At 40.9% G+C, this 14,040-nt stretch overlaps 1 protein-coding gene across 2 annotated transcripts in view; it reads right to left on the bottom strand.

Annotated features, from left to right (window-relative positions):
• The window catches only part of IGF2BP3 (insulin like growth factor 2 mRNA binding protein 3), a 96,652-nt gene that overhangs the window by 4,319 nt on the left and 78,293 nt on the right, over positions 1–14,040 (bottom strand). For both annotated transcript variants that reach the window (XM_085540572.1, XM_015853829.3), the window contains 2 exons: positions 3,255–3,374; positions 787–861 (listed from right to left, as the gene is read on the bottom strand). In XM_085540572.1, the coding sequence (XP_085396698.1) occupies positions 787–861; positions 3,255–3,374 (195 nt within the window). The remainder of the gene's footprint in view (positions 1–786; positions 862–3,254; positions 3,375–14,040) is intronic.

The raw sequence follows: 14,040 nt of genomic DNA, 5'->3' as shown, positions 1-14,040 counted from the left end.
TGAAGTTTGTGCTCCTCCTTATTGCAAGATGCCCTGAGGCGATAATGCAAAGACAAAAAAAAACAACCGCCAAGAATAAGCAAGAGAACAATGCCAGGACACGATCTACCAAGTGGCTTCCCACCTGCTCAGGGCCTCACCTGTGATGAAACAGAGCTGCTGTACTGAGCCATCCGCACTCCTAACACAGTCACCTCCTTTCAGGGGTAACTAGACTTAGCGTTCAACATTCAAGGCAGAAGGCCACTCCATAACTCAATTTGAACACAAATGGGATAATCACACTGGAGTGTCTCCATGCAGTTATAGTGTAAATACAGTTAGAAGGCTCATCCTTATCTGCAGAGCCATCCAAAAAGCATTTTCCAGTCAGCATGCTATTCAGAAACCTGAAAAGGCTCAGTGTCCCATCTTGTCAGCTTTGTTATTTCCATTAAATATGCTGCACTATTGCATGTATTAAGATGAGTTAGAAAGACTGAACTGCTTTGACCATTGCTAACAGAGAAATATAGATAAGTGACATGGTCATATTTTCATGTTAGACTTGATTTCATCTTACATGAAGTTCCTACCAATGTTCAGATAACCAGAACATTGCCTCTGATAGTACTGTATTACTCATATATCCACGTGACATAATTTTCAGTAAATGGGAAGCAAAAAAATCTATTATTTACTAGACTTCTGAGTGAAATGGTAGTTAGAACCAAGTGTTTTGTTTTCAGTATTGGCCCTTGCAGCCCAAAGGCCCCTTGCAGATCAACAAGTTTTTGTATAGTGTACCTTAAACTGAGCTTCTGGAGGTCCAGTGATGATAACCATCCTCAGCTTGGCATCTGGTCCTTCAGCAGGGGCAATCTGGAATGCATAAACATAGCTGTTGGTAGCTATCTTTTGAAGGCACCATTTAAAGCCACCTCCTCCCCATTTCAGTCTCACATTCTGCTCAAGAGTGAAAAATCATTCATTACTGCAGTAGCATTACACCTCAAGTCATGACAGCTTGTTCTCTTTAAAGTACTTTAATTACCTGAAATGGAATGTGGAGAAATTGGCTAAACCATGAGCAAGTTTACTTCTGAAAAATAAAGGTATGGCTATGCAGCTGCACGTGGCAAAACCCCACAAGCACTTCTCACGTGACTACAAGGGACGCAAGATACACAGCCTTCAAAAGGAAAAGTATGGTAAAGAGGCTGAAATTCTTATCCTTGCCTACTCACTTAAACAGCCTTTCTGACAAGTTTTGCCCATTAGCAAGAGTTTGCAATTGTCCCCCCTTAGAGCAGACGATCTCTTCACCGTTGTGACTAATCAGGTCCAAAACATTCCTCTATACTGGACAAAGAATTCTGTCTCCAAGGGCTTTGTATCTGCAGACACGTGTGTGACCCTAATAAAAATTAATCTCCACCAGAGCTGAGACAGACTCTGTAGGGTCTTCAGCAGTTCATGTCACCGCAGAAGTAGGATTTCTGTGGGTGCTGTTCTCAGACTCCAATGGTATTAAATAATTCAAAGTAGCCTCTGACATTCTGGATGAATCTTTTGTTTATCACAACTGACATTCCCATTGTTGCATCTAGTATTACATAGCTGCTGTTGAATGGGCAATATTTTAAACATTACAGGATTTCATCTTAGCTGTTGGCAGAGGGATGTTATTCATATTTAACAGCTGTAGTTTATTTCAGACAAATTACCAGCTACCATGCATCATTTTCGCTAAGGAATTTTGCTAACCAAAGTTTATATAATTATTCATATTGTACCCTAAGATGGAGAATACATTACATGCTAGTTATCTGGTTTGCGTATTTAGTTTGCATACTATTTCTGCATTCTGACTGGCTCTATCTAAAAGTACCCATTCACTTTAGAGAGGTACAGTTTCATTAGATCCACCAAGTTCAACATGATCACAAAGACCAGACGCGTGGATGTTAAATGCTTTCATATGAAACTATCTACAGTACAACTCAAAATAAGCCCAGTGCATCATGTGTAAAGGCTGACTTCCTCCATACACCACGGTTACCAGTTTGGAAAGTTGATAGTTACTCTATCCAGCAGTCTTGTTAACTTTTAACTGAATTTCAATTAATACAGATACCTTGGGTAGAGAGAGGTGCCAGCCTGCAGAAGCAGCCTGAGGCTACTGTTAGCCAGATGCATGAATAACACAAGGAAACTCCCTTTCCACTGAACTGCCTTCCAAGGACCAGCAAATGGGCTGGTTCGGACTGGTTCTGGGAAGTCCAGGCTATTTCACATTTCTCTCCACCCAGCAGTGCCTTCTACATATCATTTAATCAATAGGTGGAAAACAGAGAGAGTAGGAAACATGTTGTGGTACATTGTATCGCCTGCAAGACAGATTGAATGAAAAATACCTTGCACTTCCTTCTATTCCATCAATCCACTGAAAATATGGCTATTAATCTGTACTAATGAAAACTGCCTAGATAGTACGAGAGGTATTTAATAGTGCCTTAATGTATAGAAACAGGCAGCACACCAGCTGGCTGCTTGGCATTCAGCAAATCACACACTGAGCCCCCCACGAGGGTTTCCCAGTTCCTGCACACCCAAGTGAACAGGAGAAGCCAAAATGTCAATCTGGCAGCACATGAAGTGAAGTTACAAACTGCACATGGAACGCTACATAATTAAGGCCAAGGCTTCATCTTTGCAGCTCAGAATAGCAGAACTGACCATTTATGAGAAAGAAGCTCCAACATCTACAAAAGATACTCATGGTTACAATGACCCAGGAGGAGCTCAGGATACACCAGACTAAAACACAAGAGTTTCATTCAGGGTACAACCAGAGTCTGACTGCACCACCTGGTCCTCCCAAAGCAGAGCAAGAGCAGTCACAGCAGCAGCAGGCTTCACCTGTGCTCTTGGTTTCAGAAAGGAAATTTATCTCACCAAACTTCGCTTTACCGTAAGCAAGGAGAAAGCCTTCAAGCACCGCATTATTAAGACTCAAGTCTGTTTCTAAGAAATCGAGACCACCAAAGTAGCTTTCTTTGCAGCTTATATTTCACACCTCAGGAGACGTTTGAAAACATGCTTCTAATTATCTTGTCTCGAGGAAGATTAAAAGATGATTTATAAACAAATGTACCATTTATCACATCACATTCTAAGCACGGAGTGGGGGAGGACACGCACGAAAACACAGCTTGTGCAAACTTGCTGGAAGTGTCATGGAGAAGAGACAAAGTTAGTCAGTGTAATAATACCTTAATAGATGCGCCTGCAAAGCGAGAAAGTTGTTTGATGTGCTGTCCCTGCTTGCCAATAATAGCTCCAACTGCCAAGGCCGGGATGAACAGATGAACAGTCTCAGACTCGGGCTGTTGCTGTGGGGAAGAAGGAAATATGCAATGAGTGTTTTTGAACATTATGAATCAGACTGACAGGAAAACTGGTATGGAACAAGCATGCATAGAAACGAGGGGGAAATCTTCAGTGCCCTCTGAAGTCTGGCTTTTTTTCTGGAAGTCATGGAATTCACAGAACATGAAAGAACGGTTTGAGCCAAAAGAGGATTCTTTTATCTTTTGCAAAATAGTTCCAATTCTAATGCTTTGGAGCCCTGAAAACCACCGAGCTGTTGCTCCTTCCCGAGGCATTTGTCCTTACCTGTGACTGCCTTGGTGCTTTTCCACACGCAGACTTGGCACGAGAAGGCTGCTGTGAGTGAGTAGTCTGCAGCGCAGCAGCCAAACGCTTTCTAGTTTTCCTAGTGATTTTGGTTAGATTGTGCTGAGGGCTGCACAAAAAAGCCTCAGTGTTGCATCTATGCTACAATTTCCTTTGTGTGGGAGTGCTCTGGAATGGTAGCCAGCGTGAAGACTGTCAGTGGTTCCTCCTGTGTAACATTATGCAACAGCCGGGGTGCTGGCTGCAGGCCCGAAGCCGGCTGTGAATCCAACAAGATGAGGCGTTCCCCAAGGCTGCAGGGCCAGGCGCTGTGCCTGCAGGACCCCAGCACACCACAACTGTCGCTGCTCCCAGCCACCATACAGCGCAGCACTTGTGTTTTTCTGTACTGACTGCACAGAAGTGAGCCAACCATAGGGCTCTACATGCTGCACCAAACCATCATTGCTTTACCATTATTGCTTGCTGCTTCTGGAGAGCTCCTCACAGGCTGATGGAGCAGCTCCGAGTGCCCACTACACTGCGGTGCCATTAACCCAGTCACTTATGCTGGAATTACTTCTCAAAAGCACTCCACTGTGAGACCTTTTAGGAGGTAAGAAGTACTTAGAACCTCCATTCACAACATTTCCTCCTCAGTCCAACCCTTTTACACTCTTTCAGAATTTGGTCCCTTTGTTCTCGGCAACAGAGAACAAAAAAATCCCCTTTCCCTGCAGTTGTACTTGCAGATTCATTAGCATCACTTGGTGCCACCACACAGAGCACAAGGGACCATCCACGCTCCCATAGCTCTGCAGCTCCTGGTAGGGGTGCAGGCCCACATGCAGAAGCACCAAAGCAGCTTTTCCTGTGATACTTTAAGAAATAAAGACACGCTGTATGCAACAAAGAGCAAAAAGCAGCTGCAATCCTAAAAATAAACCAAAGAAGCAAAGCCGTCTCAACTTATTTTTAAGTACCCCAGTCCTTCTTTCAAGGGGAAGTCCTGTTCCACTGCACTGACAGTAAACAAATCAGAACAAAATGCTTGTTTCCAAGTTCTACCGCTTCATTTTGGTAAACACGAGTCAACTGTAACCTCAGGGGAGAAAATTCCAGGCACAGCTCCACGCACCAGGTGAAGAAACCCCAAAATAGGATATTTAGACTAGAAACACATTCTGCCAGTTGCTCTAGATGATTGCAACCGTTACACAACTGACCCCATTCTCCATGTGTACAAGGACCTGCAGGCAGTTTGCATTGCTCTAAGGCCATGTTTTCCCAGTTCCAGCCCTCTGGACCCATCGCCCCATGGGCCAGTAGGGCTGCAGCTGGTTTGTGACAGCAGCCAAGGATCCTTGACCTGGATAATCACAGAGCCACACAGTGGCAGGCCCAGAACAAGGCAGGAAGCAAGTGCAATTAGAACAAGGCATAGAAAAGAGTAGGGACAGTCCTTTCAGTCTGCTTCAATATTGGTCTGAAACAGTCTTGCGAACTACACCCTGAAATTTCATTCATATCTGTATGAAAGATACCAGTCACTACAGTATGTACGTTAAACCTCTTTTCCAGGAGATTACTCATTTTCTCCTCTTATTATTATAAACATCCTGTGAGCATACTCACAGTAAGTCCCTGTTATGTGTTCATCATGAATCCTGCAGGATTTCTAGTAATTCGGAAATGCCACTGTAGATGCTTGGTTGATGTCATTGCGTTGAAAAACTGCCCCTACATGGATAGAAATTAGCGAGACGTTTGCTCCCCTGGTTGTGTTGCCAAGACCCACAGTAGCTGCATTGGGTGCAGAGACTCTTTCCAACCAAGACACAGAAAGCATTGCTGCTCATTGCAGTGGCTGCTGCCTTCAACCACCTACACATCAGCTCCTGCAGAAGTCCACCACCAAACTTTTGTCCCCACATGCAACTCCAGCCACTATCTTGTAGCCAGACTTGAACTAATTCATATAACACTGCTTACAGTAGCTTGACTGGGCATCAAGAACCTGCCTCAGTTCAACTCCAGACACATTTCTCTACCACACAAAAAGCAGGTCAAACTCCTCTACTTTTGTTTGCAGATAATTCCTACCTTCCCTCTGTTGCCCATCGGCCTGCAGCAGTTTTCCTCTCTTCTTCCCAATGCTTGATTTTGAGCCACTCTCTTGGCAAGATTCAATTCACCACCAAAATTCCTTTCTGCTGCCTCACCCTTCACCATGAAACATGGGCAAAGTCAGGCAGGAGACTTGCATGTTCTGTTCCAACTCTACAGCAGCTCACTATAGCTCTCGCCTCCTGTCCATCCTTACGATTGTGACTTCTTGATATTTGTTTATTCTGAGTGACATTCCTTAACATTAAAATCCCATTTTGATGTGTTGCAATATATTTCTATTAGGGAACAGGGGATGAATTGTCTTTACTGAATTGATTATACTTCATCATTTTCCACATTCTTTTTTTGCACAATACATATGTATAACCAAATTCATCTCCGGTACAACAATGTAGGAATTTGGGAAATTACGTCTGCTTCTCCACCCACGTTGACTTTTAACCAGTCAAACAGAATCGTTTGGTATATTTCAAAGCACAAGCATCAAAACCAGCAGCTCCTTCTTTTTCTCCTGGCAGAAACCAAGTATAGCAAAAACTTTAAAGTGAATATCGTAACACCAAGTTCTATTTATTATCTGTCCACCTCCTTACCCACAACATTTTAAAAACCCTTTTATATATACTGGAAGACTATCTTCCAAAATAAACACATCAAAACGTAATGCAATGACTATACCACCCATCAATCTCGCAGATGCTTTGGGGAATCTTGGGAGGGAAGCAAATCAACTATAATTTAATCTTCTCCATGCCACACCACATCAGTCATGTAGCTTTCCAGGAACTTCTAGCATGAGTTATATCTGAAATACGTTCCTAGATCTTAAACATATGTTAGAAGCACTAAATTTAGAGAGCTCAATTCTCATCATGGGAAATCTAAGCTTCAACATTCACTCTCAGAACAAGGCCAAAGGAACCTTACTTAAATGTATAGTTAGAATTTAAGAAATAAGTAAGTATATGTATATAGAGAGAATAATGTCCATCTGGACTTGAGAGATCATCCCACGCTTCGTTTTTACTTACAATTGTTTCTCTGCAATATAAGTGCTGTTAAAGAGATGATTTCAAGGCTGCTGGGGCAGGGGGAAAAGATGCCTTTTCAGGTCATGCTTGTTGTGCTTTAACAGCAGTGGAAGCACTGTTAAGATGGGGTCGCTAATATTTACAGCAAAATTACAGCTTCTTACAGTTTTCATAGGCTCCTTAGAGAGAGATGAATCGGCTTTAGTTTTAAAAATACATTATTCTACTCAAAGATAGTTAACTGGCAGTAGGTTGTCCTCATTACATTTAATTTTGAGAGCTTAGTTTCTTAGAATAAAACGAAGAACACCTCCAGAAACTGAGATGTCACAAGAAAAAGTCATACACACACAAAAAAAACCTACCCAGAAAATAGAGAAAACATTTACTACACCAAACAGTAAACTAGGTATTTGTTTAAGAAGTCTATGTATTCACTATGTAAGTGAAGAGTAGTTGTAGTGTTACAGACCTTTAGAAAGGTAACACAATTCAGATGTAAAATGAGATGTTGACAAATCACATTTCTTGCTCACTCATTTAAATCATGACTGAAAACAGTGATCTATCACACAGATGTGAATTAGTCCACACCTCCGGATGAAGCTGAAGCAGGTTTCAAGCCACCAGAATTGCAAGACTAAGCATTATATGTGGAGGAATAGTCTTAGTTTTTTGTCATTGTTAGTTGTTTCTTTATAAATTGAGTTTCACCCCCCCCCCATTCTTCCTCATGATATAATAATGTCCCTGCACACACGCTTGCTTTCAGCTTTTCTGCTGCTATGTTGGGCCACCACCTCAATCAGTACTCATATCTCCCTGCGTATTGCAGGGCTAGTAAGGGAAATGGCTTTTATATATGTCCCTCATGTTAACTTGGGTATTAATCTTAGTCATTTTCTATAAGCCTGCCAACAGTTTGAATTTTTTCCCAGTCATGTTTTTCAGCCTCTCCACAGACTTTTTGCTCCATCCAATGTATGTGGTTGGTAAAGTCATTGTAACATTTGGGATAAGGCTGTAAATCTTTAAAATATTTTACCCACTGAAATAAATAGGACTTTGTGCCAGACATCAGTGGTAGAAGAATCAAATCATAGCTGTGTTCTAAGTCTGTTATGAATCTCCAGTATATGTTTTTATTTACTGTAAATGTGCTGCAAATGAATTACCTTAGGATGATGCATTTATTTTATGTCAAAGTCATGTTATTAATTTCTAGCCAGCATCAGTTTTTAGCTGTAAGGGAAATGATTAGGAACGGTTCTAAGGCTGAATGAAACAGTCTCAGCCAATGTTTGTCTACCATCTAGCATAGTGGGTTATTGCTTTTGTTGGTCTTTGTTGTAGTTTGTTTTAAATAATAAACACATCCCCTTTGTAAAGTAAAAGAAAACAACAACCACTTGTAGATGACTGCCTTAAGAAGCTCTGTTTTCATTTGCCATCCTCTCCATCCCAGCTGTCACAATCATCATCAACAAGGTAAGGCAGCTTTATCAATGGCTTATTTAGTTTTCAGAATGCTCTGTCTTGCCATTTTAATGTGCCATTCTAAACAGCCTCCCTAACAGTTTAAACCATGTTTTTGCAATAGACAAGGAATTAATCTGGCCTACAGCTACTGTAAACACTCCTATTAATAAAAAATCATAGAAATGGGAAACCGACATAAAGCTAAGTATCCTTGAAGACATTCCAGTAAGAATTGATGTATTAATATAAAATTAGCTTTTGACAGTGATGAAAGAAATCTTTCTGTATTCGTTTTCCAGTGCCAACACTAAGACTTTAAGCCTTCATTAGAAACAAAAGGCCTGTTAAGAAAAGCTTAAAGTCTAACATGATCCAAAACTTTACAGCATCCCTGCAAATACCTTCTGGATCACCATCTTGTACATCAGCTTTTGTGGTGCTACAGGTGTGGTTAAAAAACTGGAGCCCCAGCTCTCACATTCTCCAAGGTTTTGTAGTTGTTTTTTTTTAGTTTTTAAGAACACATTTGAACATGTTCTGTGACTCTATGGGCTTCTGCCATATTCCCTACTTGAAGAGCCCTAAGTTAAAAACTTCAGCAATAACCCCTTTTTGCATTTCCAGTTTTGGGACTACCACAAATCAACATCTAAAACTTAGACCTCTCTGGTTATTGTACAACAACCAGTACCCTAAAGTGAGACAATCGCAGTAGCCTCTTACTACTACTCATCCCACTTTTTGGCTCTGAAGTTTGACGCTTCTTATCACTACTGTCTTCTACCTGGCAAGCCAAGGGGATACACCCTCATACTACTAAAGGTCACTGATGTCACCTATCAGAAGTCTTCCCAACACAAAAACCTAGCTTGAAATGAGGAGGATAGAGATCACAGAAGCAGAGAGGGAACATTTTCTGGCAAGCTGGTTATAAGCCATTTCACAAGCAGGAACAGGTCTGACATTTCTGAACATGGCATGAAATTTGTTTTTGCAAAATATGGTTGCCCAGTAAGACAAAAAAAAAAAAGTAATCTGCCTCCTTTTATTCTGAATAGTCAACCAAAAGCAGAAAGCAACACAGGGGACAGATAGTGAAAATACATAAATAAAAACTTTGCTGGTCATTCATATGTAGCAAACACAGGTATCTGGTTTTAGAGCACTTCACAACCACCAAACCTACATGAAAATTAAGAAAAAGAAAACCAAACAAACCCTTGCACTGCAACAAAACTGGCCACGGCATACAAGTCACATGGATACTCCAGAGTCCTCAAAGTTACTCATGAAACACGTGGCTTCAGAAGATGAAGGTACCCATAAATTCCTGTCTATGACACTGCTCTCAGAATCCTCAGATGCTGCAGGAAAAACAGGTTGCGAAAAAATTGAGAAGGTCACTTATTTTTTCACCATGTTAAGAAAACAAACGGGAGATGGAGCCAGCCACCAGAATGAAATCTTAACCTACTTCTGTTTTTGGCCTGAAGGTACTCCGCATACCATAGTAACAAACTGTTGTTTGGTTCCTTAAGGAATTAAATTTCTCATTTAGCTTAACATTCGGAAGATGCTGAGCCTGTTAATTAGAGTTTGGGAGTCTGATGTTCAAGGAAGTGTCAATGAAATCTTCCCACCACAAGAATATAGGAGCAGGGGGCCAGCAAAAATTCCCCTTGCCTCAGGAAACTACAAGGAACAATACAAGTATCCAAAAGTGCAGTGAGGTGCCATTTTTATTTGTTTGAAGTGTGCATTACTGGTCATCCAGTGACCTCAGAACTGTACAAAGAGCTATTAATGCTAGTCGGAAGCTTCAACACCTCAGAAAACATGCTAGCTGTCAACCTGCCAGATCTTTGTACATTGCGTGGTGCCGGATGCTGTTTTACTCCCCACTGCTCTCCTCAATGTAGGTCAGTCCATCTCCAGAGGCAGTATGGTTTCTAATTACTCCTGACATAGGCCCCTGCCAACACAGCACAGCAGGAATGGGAGACTTTGAGACAGTGGGAAGACCAAATATTTCCACCATGGGGCAGAACAAGCCTACAGTTTTATGCAACCTAGAACAAACTTCTTTTAGGTGTCACACACACTTTGTTAATAAGCATACAAAACTAAGCGAGGAACGTTTATGCAAGGCACTGAGGTTGCAATCTTAAAAGGAATTTAAATGTGCTGATAGCAGTCAGAGAAAGCACTGTTGTCCTATAATGTCCTCCTCAATACTGTGTGTGCTACAAATGTACGACTTTCAATTCACTGATAATAAACCATTTTGTGAAAACGCTGCCAAATCCTCTTTCATCCCCCCAAAACCACATCCTCTTTTGGCTGCAGGACAGCTCCTTACAAAATTATCCACTGCTTAACAAACTAGCCAAATTATGGCAAAGCCACTTAGACTACACAGATTATAGATGTACATACATTACTACTCCTGGGTAGTTGAGACATAACAGTTGCACAAGCAAATCCTATCAAATCCAAAGGAGCCCAACTCCACCAAGAAAGAGTCAAAGTACCTGGAAACATAGGACAGATTTTCCTCTTCCTTGTCTCTTTCATATATGCCCAGGGCATCAAATGAAGGCCCTCAATGAAGCAATTTTTCATTTTAAATTACTTTTCTTTCCTGCCAAAAGCACAATACAGTTATTCTCTCACATCTATGAGACACAGAAGATCTTTTCTTTATCATTTCTGAAAATTACTGGAGAATAAAGAAGGAAACTGTCTTGAACACAACATCTTCTAAGGAGAAAGTTTTCCATTGGAATGTTCCTCACCTGCAACAAAAAGCCTTAAAAGACAGTGAAAAAGGAAAGCAAACTGTCAAGCCTAGCTATGCAGGGTGATTCTTCATTAGAGATGTGATTTGATTTCTTGTTTTTGTTTATCATTGGACACAACCTCTCTCTCGTTTCCCATCACCCCTCAAAGTCTCTACATATATCACTGTAACCTGAAAATTAACTGTGAGGCTAAAAAATAGTTAGAAAAAGTACATTTTGAAGGTGAAGCTCCAACAAGCTACAGTCACTGTGTAAGACCAATATAGAAAGCAACCTCAGTGCAAGCAGAGGAACAGCTTGTCACCTAGCTAACTTCCACAGAGTAGAAGTTCAGCCTATTCTTACAGATGGAGGAAACCAGCTGGATGACTTCCTCTCATGAAGGAAAGTTGCCTCCTTCTCACTTTCCAGCCTGTCTACCATGTGATAGAAATCCTTTACCGGGAGCATTAATTAACTCTGCTTCAGGACATTCAAGGACAGGATGAACTCTCAACAGGTTAACCCTCCCTTCTTCATTCCTTGGGATGCCAACTTTCAGACCCAAAGGCTATAAAAGAAATGTAGTCAGATGTACACTCAAACATGCAAAATTCCAATTATAAAAGGAAGGGTGCAACCCACTTAACCCCACTAGATGGGCCAAGTGTATTTAATTGAATGATTGTACATAGTTGAACTCCAAGACAAGGATTTCTTGTTTGGTTGGTGCTTTAAACTCTTCAGCTTTGCACAAGAACAAACTTTTATTCTTGAGAGGCAAGTACGTGCATATTCTCCTCAAAGTTCAGAAGGCAGAAGCAAGTTCATCAGAACTACTTTGAGCACTGCAACATCTGAAGCAGTTTGCCTGGGATGCTACTAGAAACATTGTTTGTAGTAATTACTTCTAGAAAATTTAAACACGGGCATATTCATTTTTGCAATGTCTTCGCTTTCCTCCTCGTGCCTATCCCAATTCTTTGTGTAGATGTTCAGCTCACAATGTCTACAAGCAACAGCAGGCAGACTAACAAAACTCTTGGCAACTGTACACACATAAGCATTTAAGTGCAGAGCTAAGGAGAAAGGTTTGAAGTAGTAATTCGCCAGACGAAAAACAGCTGGACAAGACATCAACTACAAACAGGCACAGAAAGGCCTTAGTAAGTCCTTAGTATGGCCACAGAAAGATCCATCAAAAAAAACACTCATATAAATCATAAAGTCAGAATTGTAAGAGTAAAGTCACACCAATTTGACAGCATCAAGAGTTTTTAAACTCAATATTCTTAACCAGCACTTTCTCAACTGCCACATTTTCTTCAAACCTTCAAATGTTTCAACAATTCTCACATGTTGATTTACGCGCTTTTTGGCATACAGAGAAAGAATGCAGACCTTGAATTTTTTGCAAGAAGTGACCAAAATATTTCCATTGCCAGTGCATCGCATTTAAATGACTACAACAATGACGCAAACAGATTCTGGACTTTGCAAACAGATTAAATTGAGTTGCAACATGAAGAATTGTTGCTAGTGATAGGGAAATATCAAATAATGGTTATCTGGCACTAGACATAGTGCTCAGACACCATTAGCCACATACAGCAGACATGCATGCGCAGGTGTTGATATCTAAACAGACAGATACCAAAGACCTTCCTGTATGCAATCTAGCACCAGGACCAAGTGAAAAGCAACAACCCGCTTCCTAGTGAGATAAACTGCATCTCCCACCCAAAATTAGATGAGTTTGTGCATCGTAAGGCTTTGATGCTACCCACTAGAATGAATAGTTGTGGAAATGGGACCAAGAAAGAATAAGGTATCTCAATCAAATGGAAATGGCTCCCATGATTATAGCTCAAGCCAAAGATCAAACGCTGCTTTGCATTTACCTAATACCACCATCTGTGAGTCTGTGACAATGGGCTGTCTCTGTTTATGCTCTTGAGAACCAAGTTTCTTTGAGAACCAAATCCCACACAAGTAAACAGCAACACCTTGTACCAAGAAAATAAAACATCTAGAAGATGAACTACATATGGAAACTCTTCAAAGCCCATTCAGCTCCCTCTTTCTACCCAAGGGAGAGTCACTTGTAAGTCCATCTCCACAGCCAAGTGAAGAAGGTCCCATGCATTTGAAGAGATTCAAAAAGCTTTACATAACACTCAGGAGGCCCTGGGTTATGACAGAATCTCCTGTGCAAGTTTACACTGAAGAAAATTAGACAGAAGTGGGATACACTAAGTATACCCTAATGCCAGCAGTGCTTTCAGAATAGATTTTCAGCTGCCTGAAAATGGATTCTCACAATGCCAGTTTACCAGCATTCCCACATGTATGAGGGCATCACAAAAAGGAAGCTAAAGAATCTTTGGGTGACCAAATATCTTTGCCAAAAGAAAGAAGCTGCTAATGAATAGCCAAACAGACAAAGTCTCCCTATGATTACTTCATTAAAGCCTTTGCTTCTGAGAAGTTTTGCTTCTCAGCAAAACTGAGAAATTGACAGAAACTAACTTTATACACAAGCAAGATTTAAAAGTCTGTGTCCAAATTGATCAAGCTAAAAAAAAATAATTGAAGCTTTGTTTCCCAAAAACATCCATTAAAAAAAAAAAAAAAAAACACCTCATTTTTCTTGTTTTCCACTCCCCACATTGAAGAGGTACTCCATGCAATCAGAGGGACTGACTTGCCTGAAGCCCATGGAACCATTTCCTCATTTCCAGATGAAGTCATATACACATAAAGGAAGTTGTGATATTTTCAAGTGTTCATGTATTTGTTTCAGAAACTCTTAGCTTCAGTTTCAGGAGCTGTCTTGGTACCATTCCCCAGCATCCTCAAAACCAGAGCTCATTCCTGGTATTTTTGAGTTTATCCCTTGCTAGTTTATCATAAGTTCAGACTACCTGAAACAAGGATTGAGCAAACAGCAGAAATAGGAACAA

Source organism: Coturnix japonica, chromosome 2, assembly GCF_054131305.1.
Source record: "Coturnix japonica strain WE chromosome 2, WE-NBRP24, whole genome shotgun sequence".
In the NCBI taxonomy this organism is placed as follows: Eukaryota; Metazoa; Chordata; class Aves; order Galliformes; family Phasianidae; genus Coturnix; species Coturnix japonica.
Note: the sequence above shows the minus strand (reverse complement) of the source record. Positions and strands in the feature narration are given on the sequence as shown.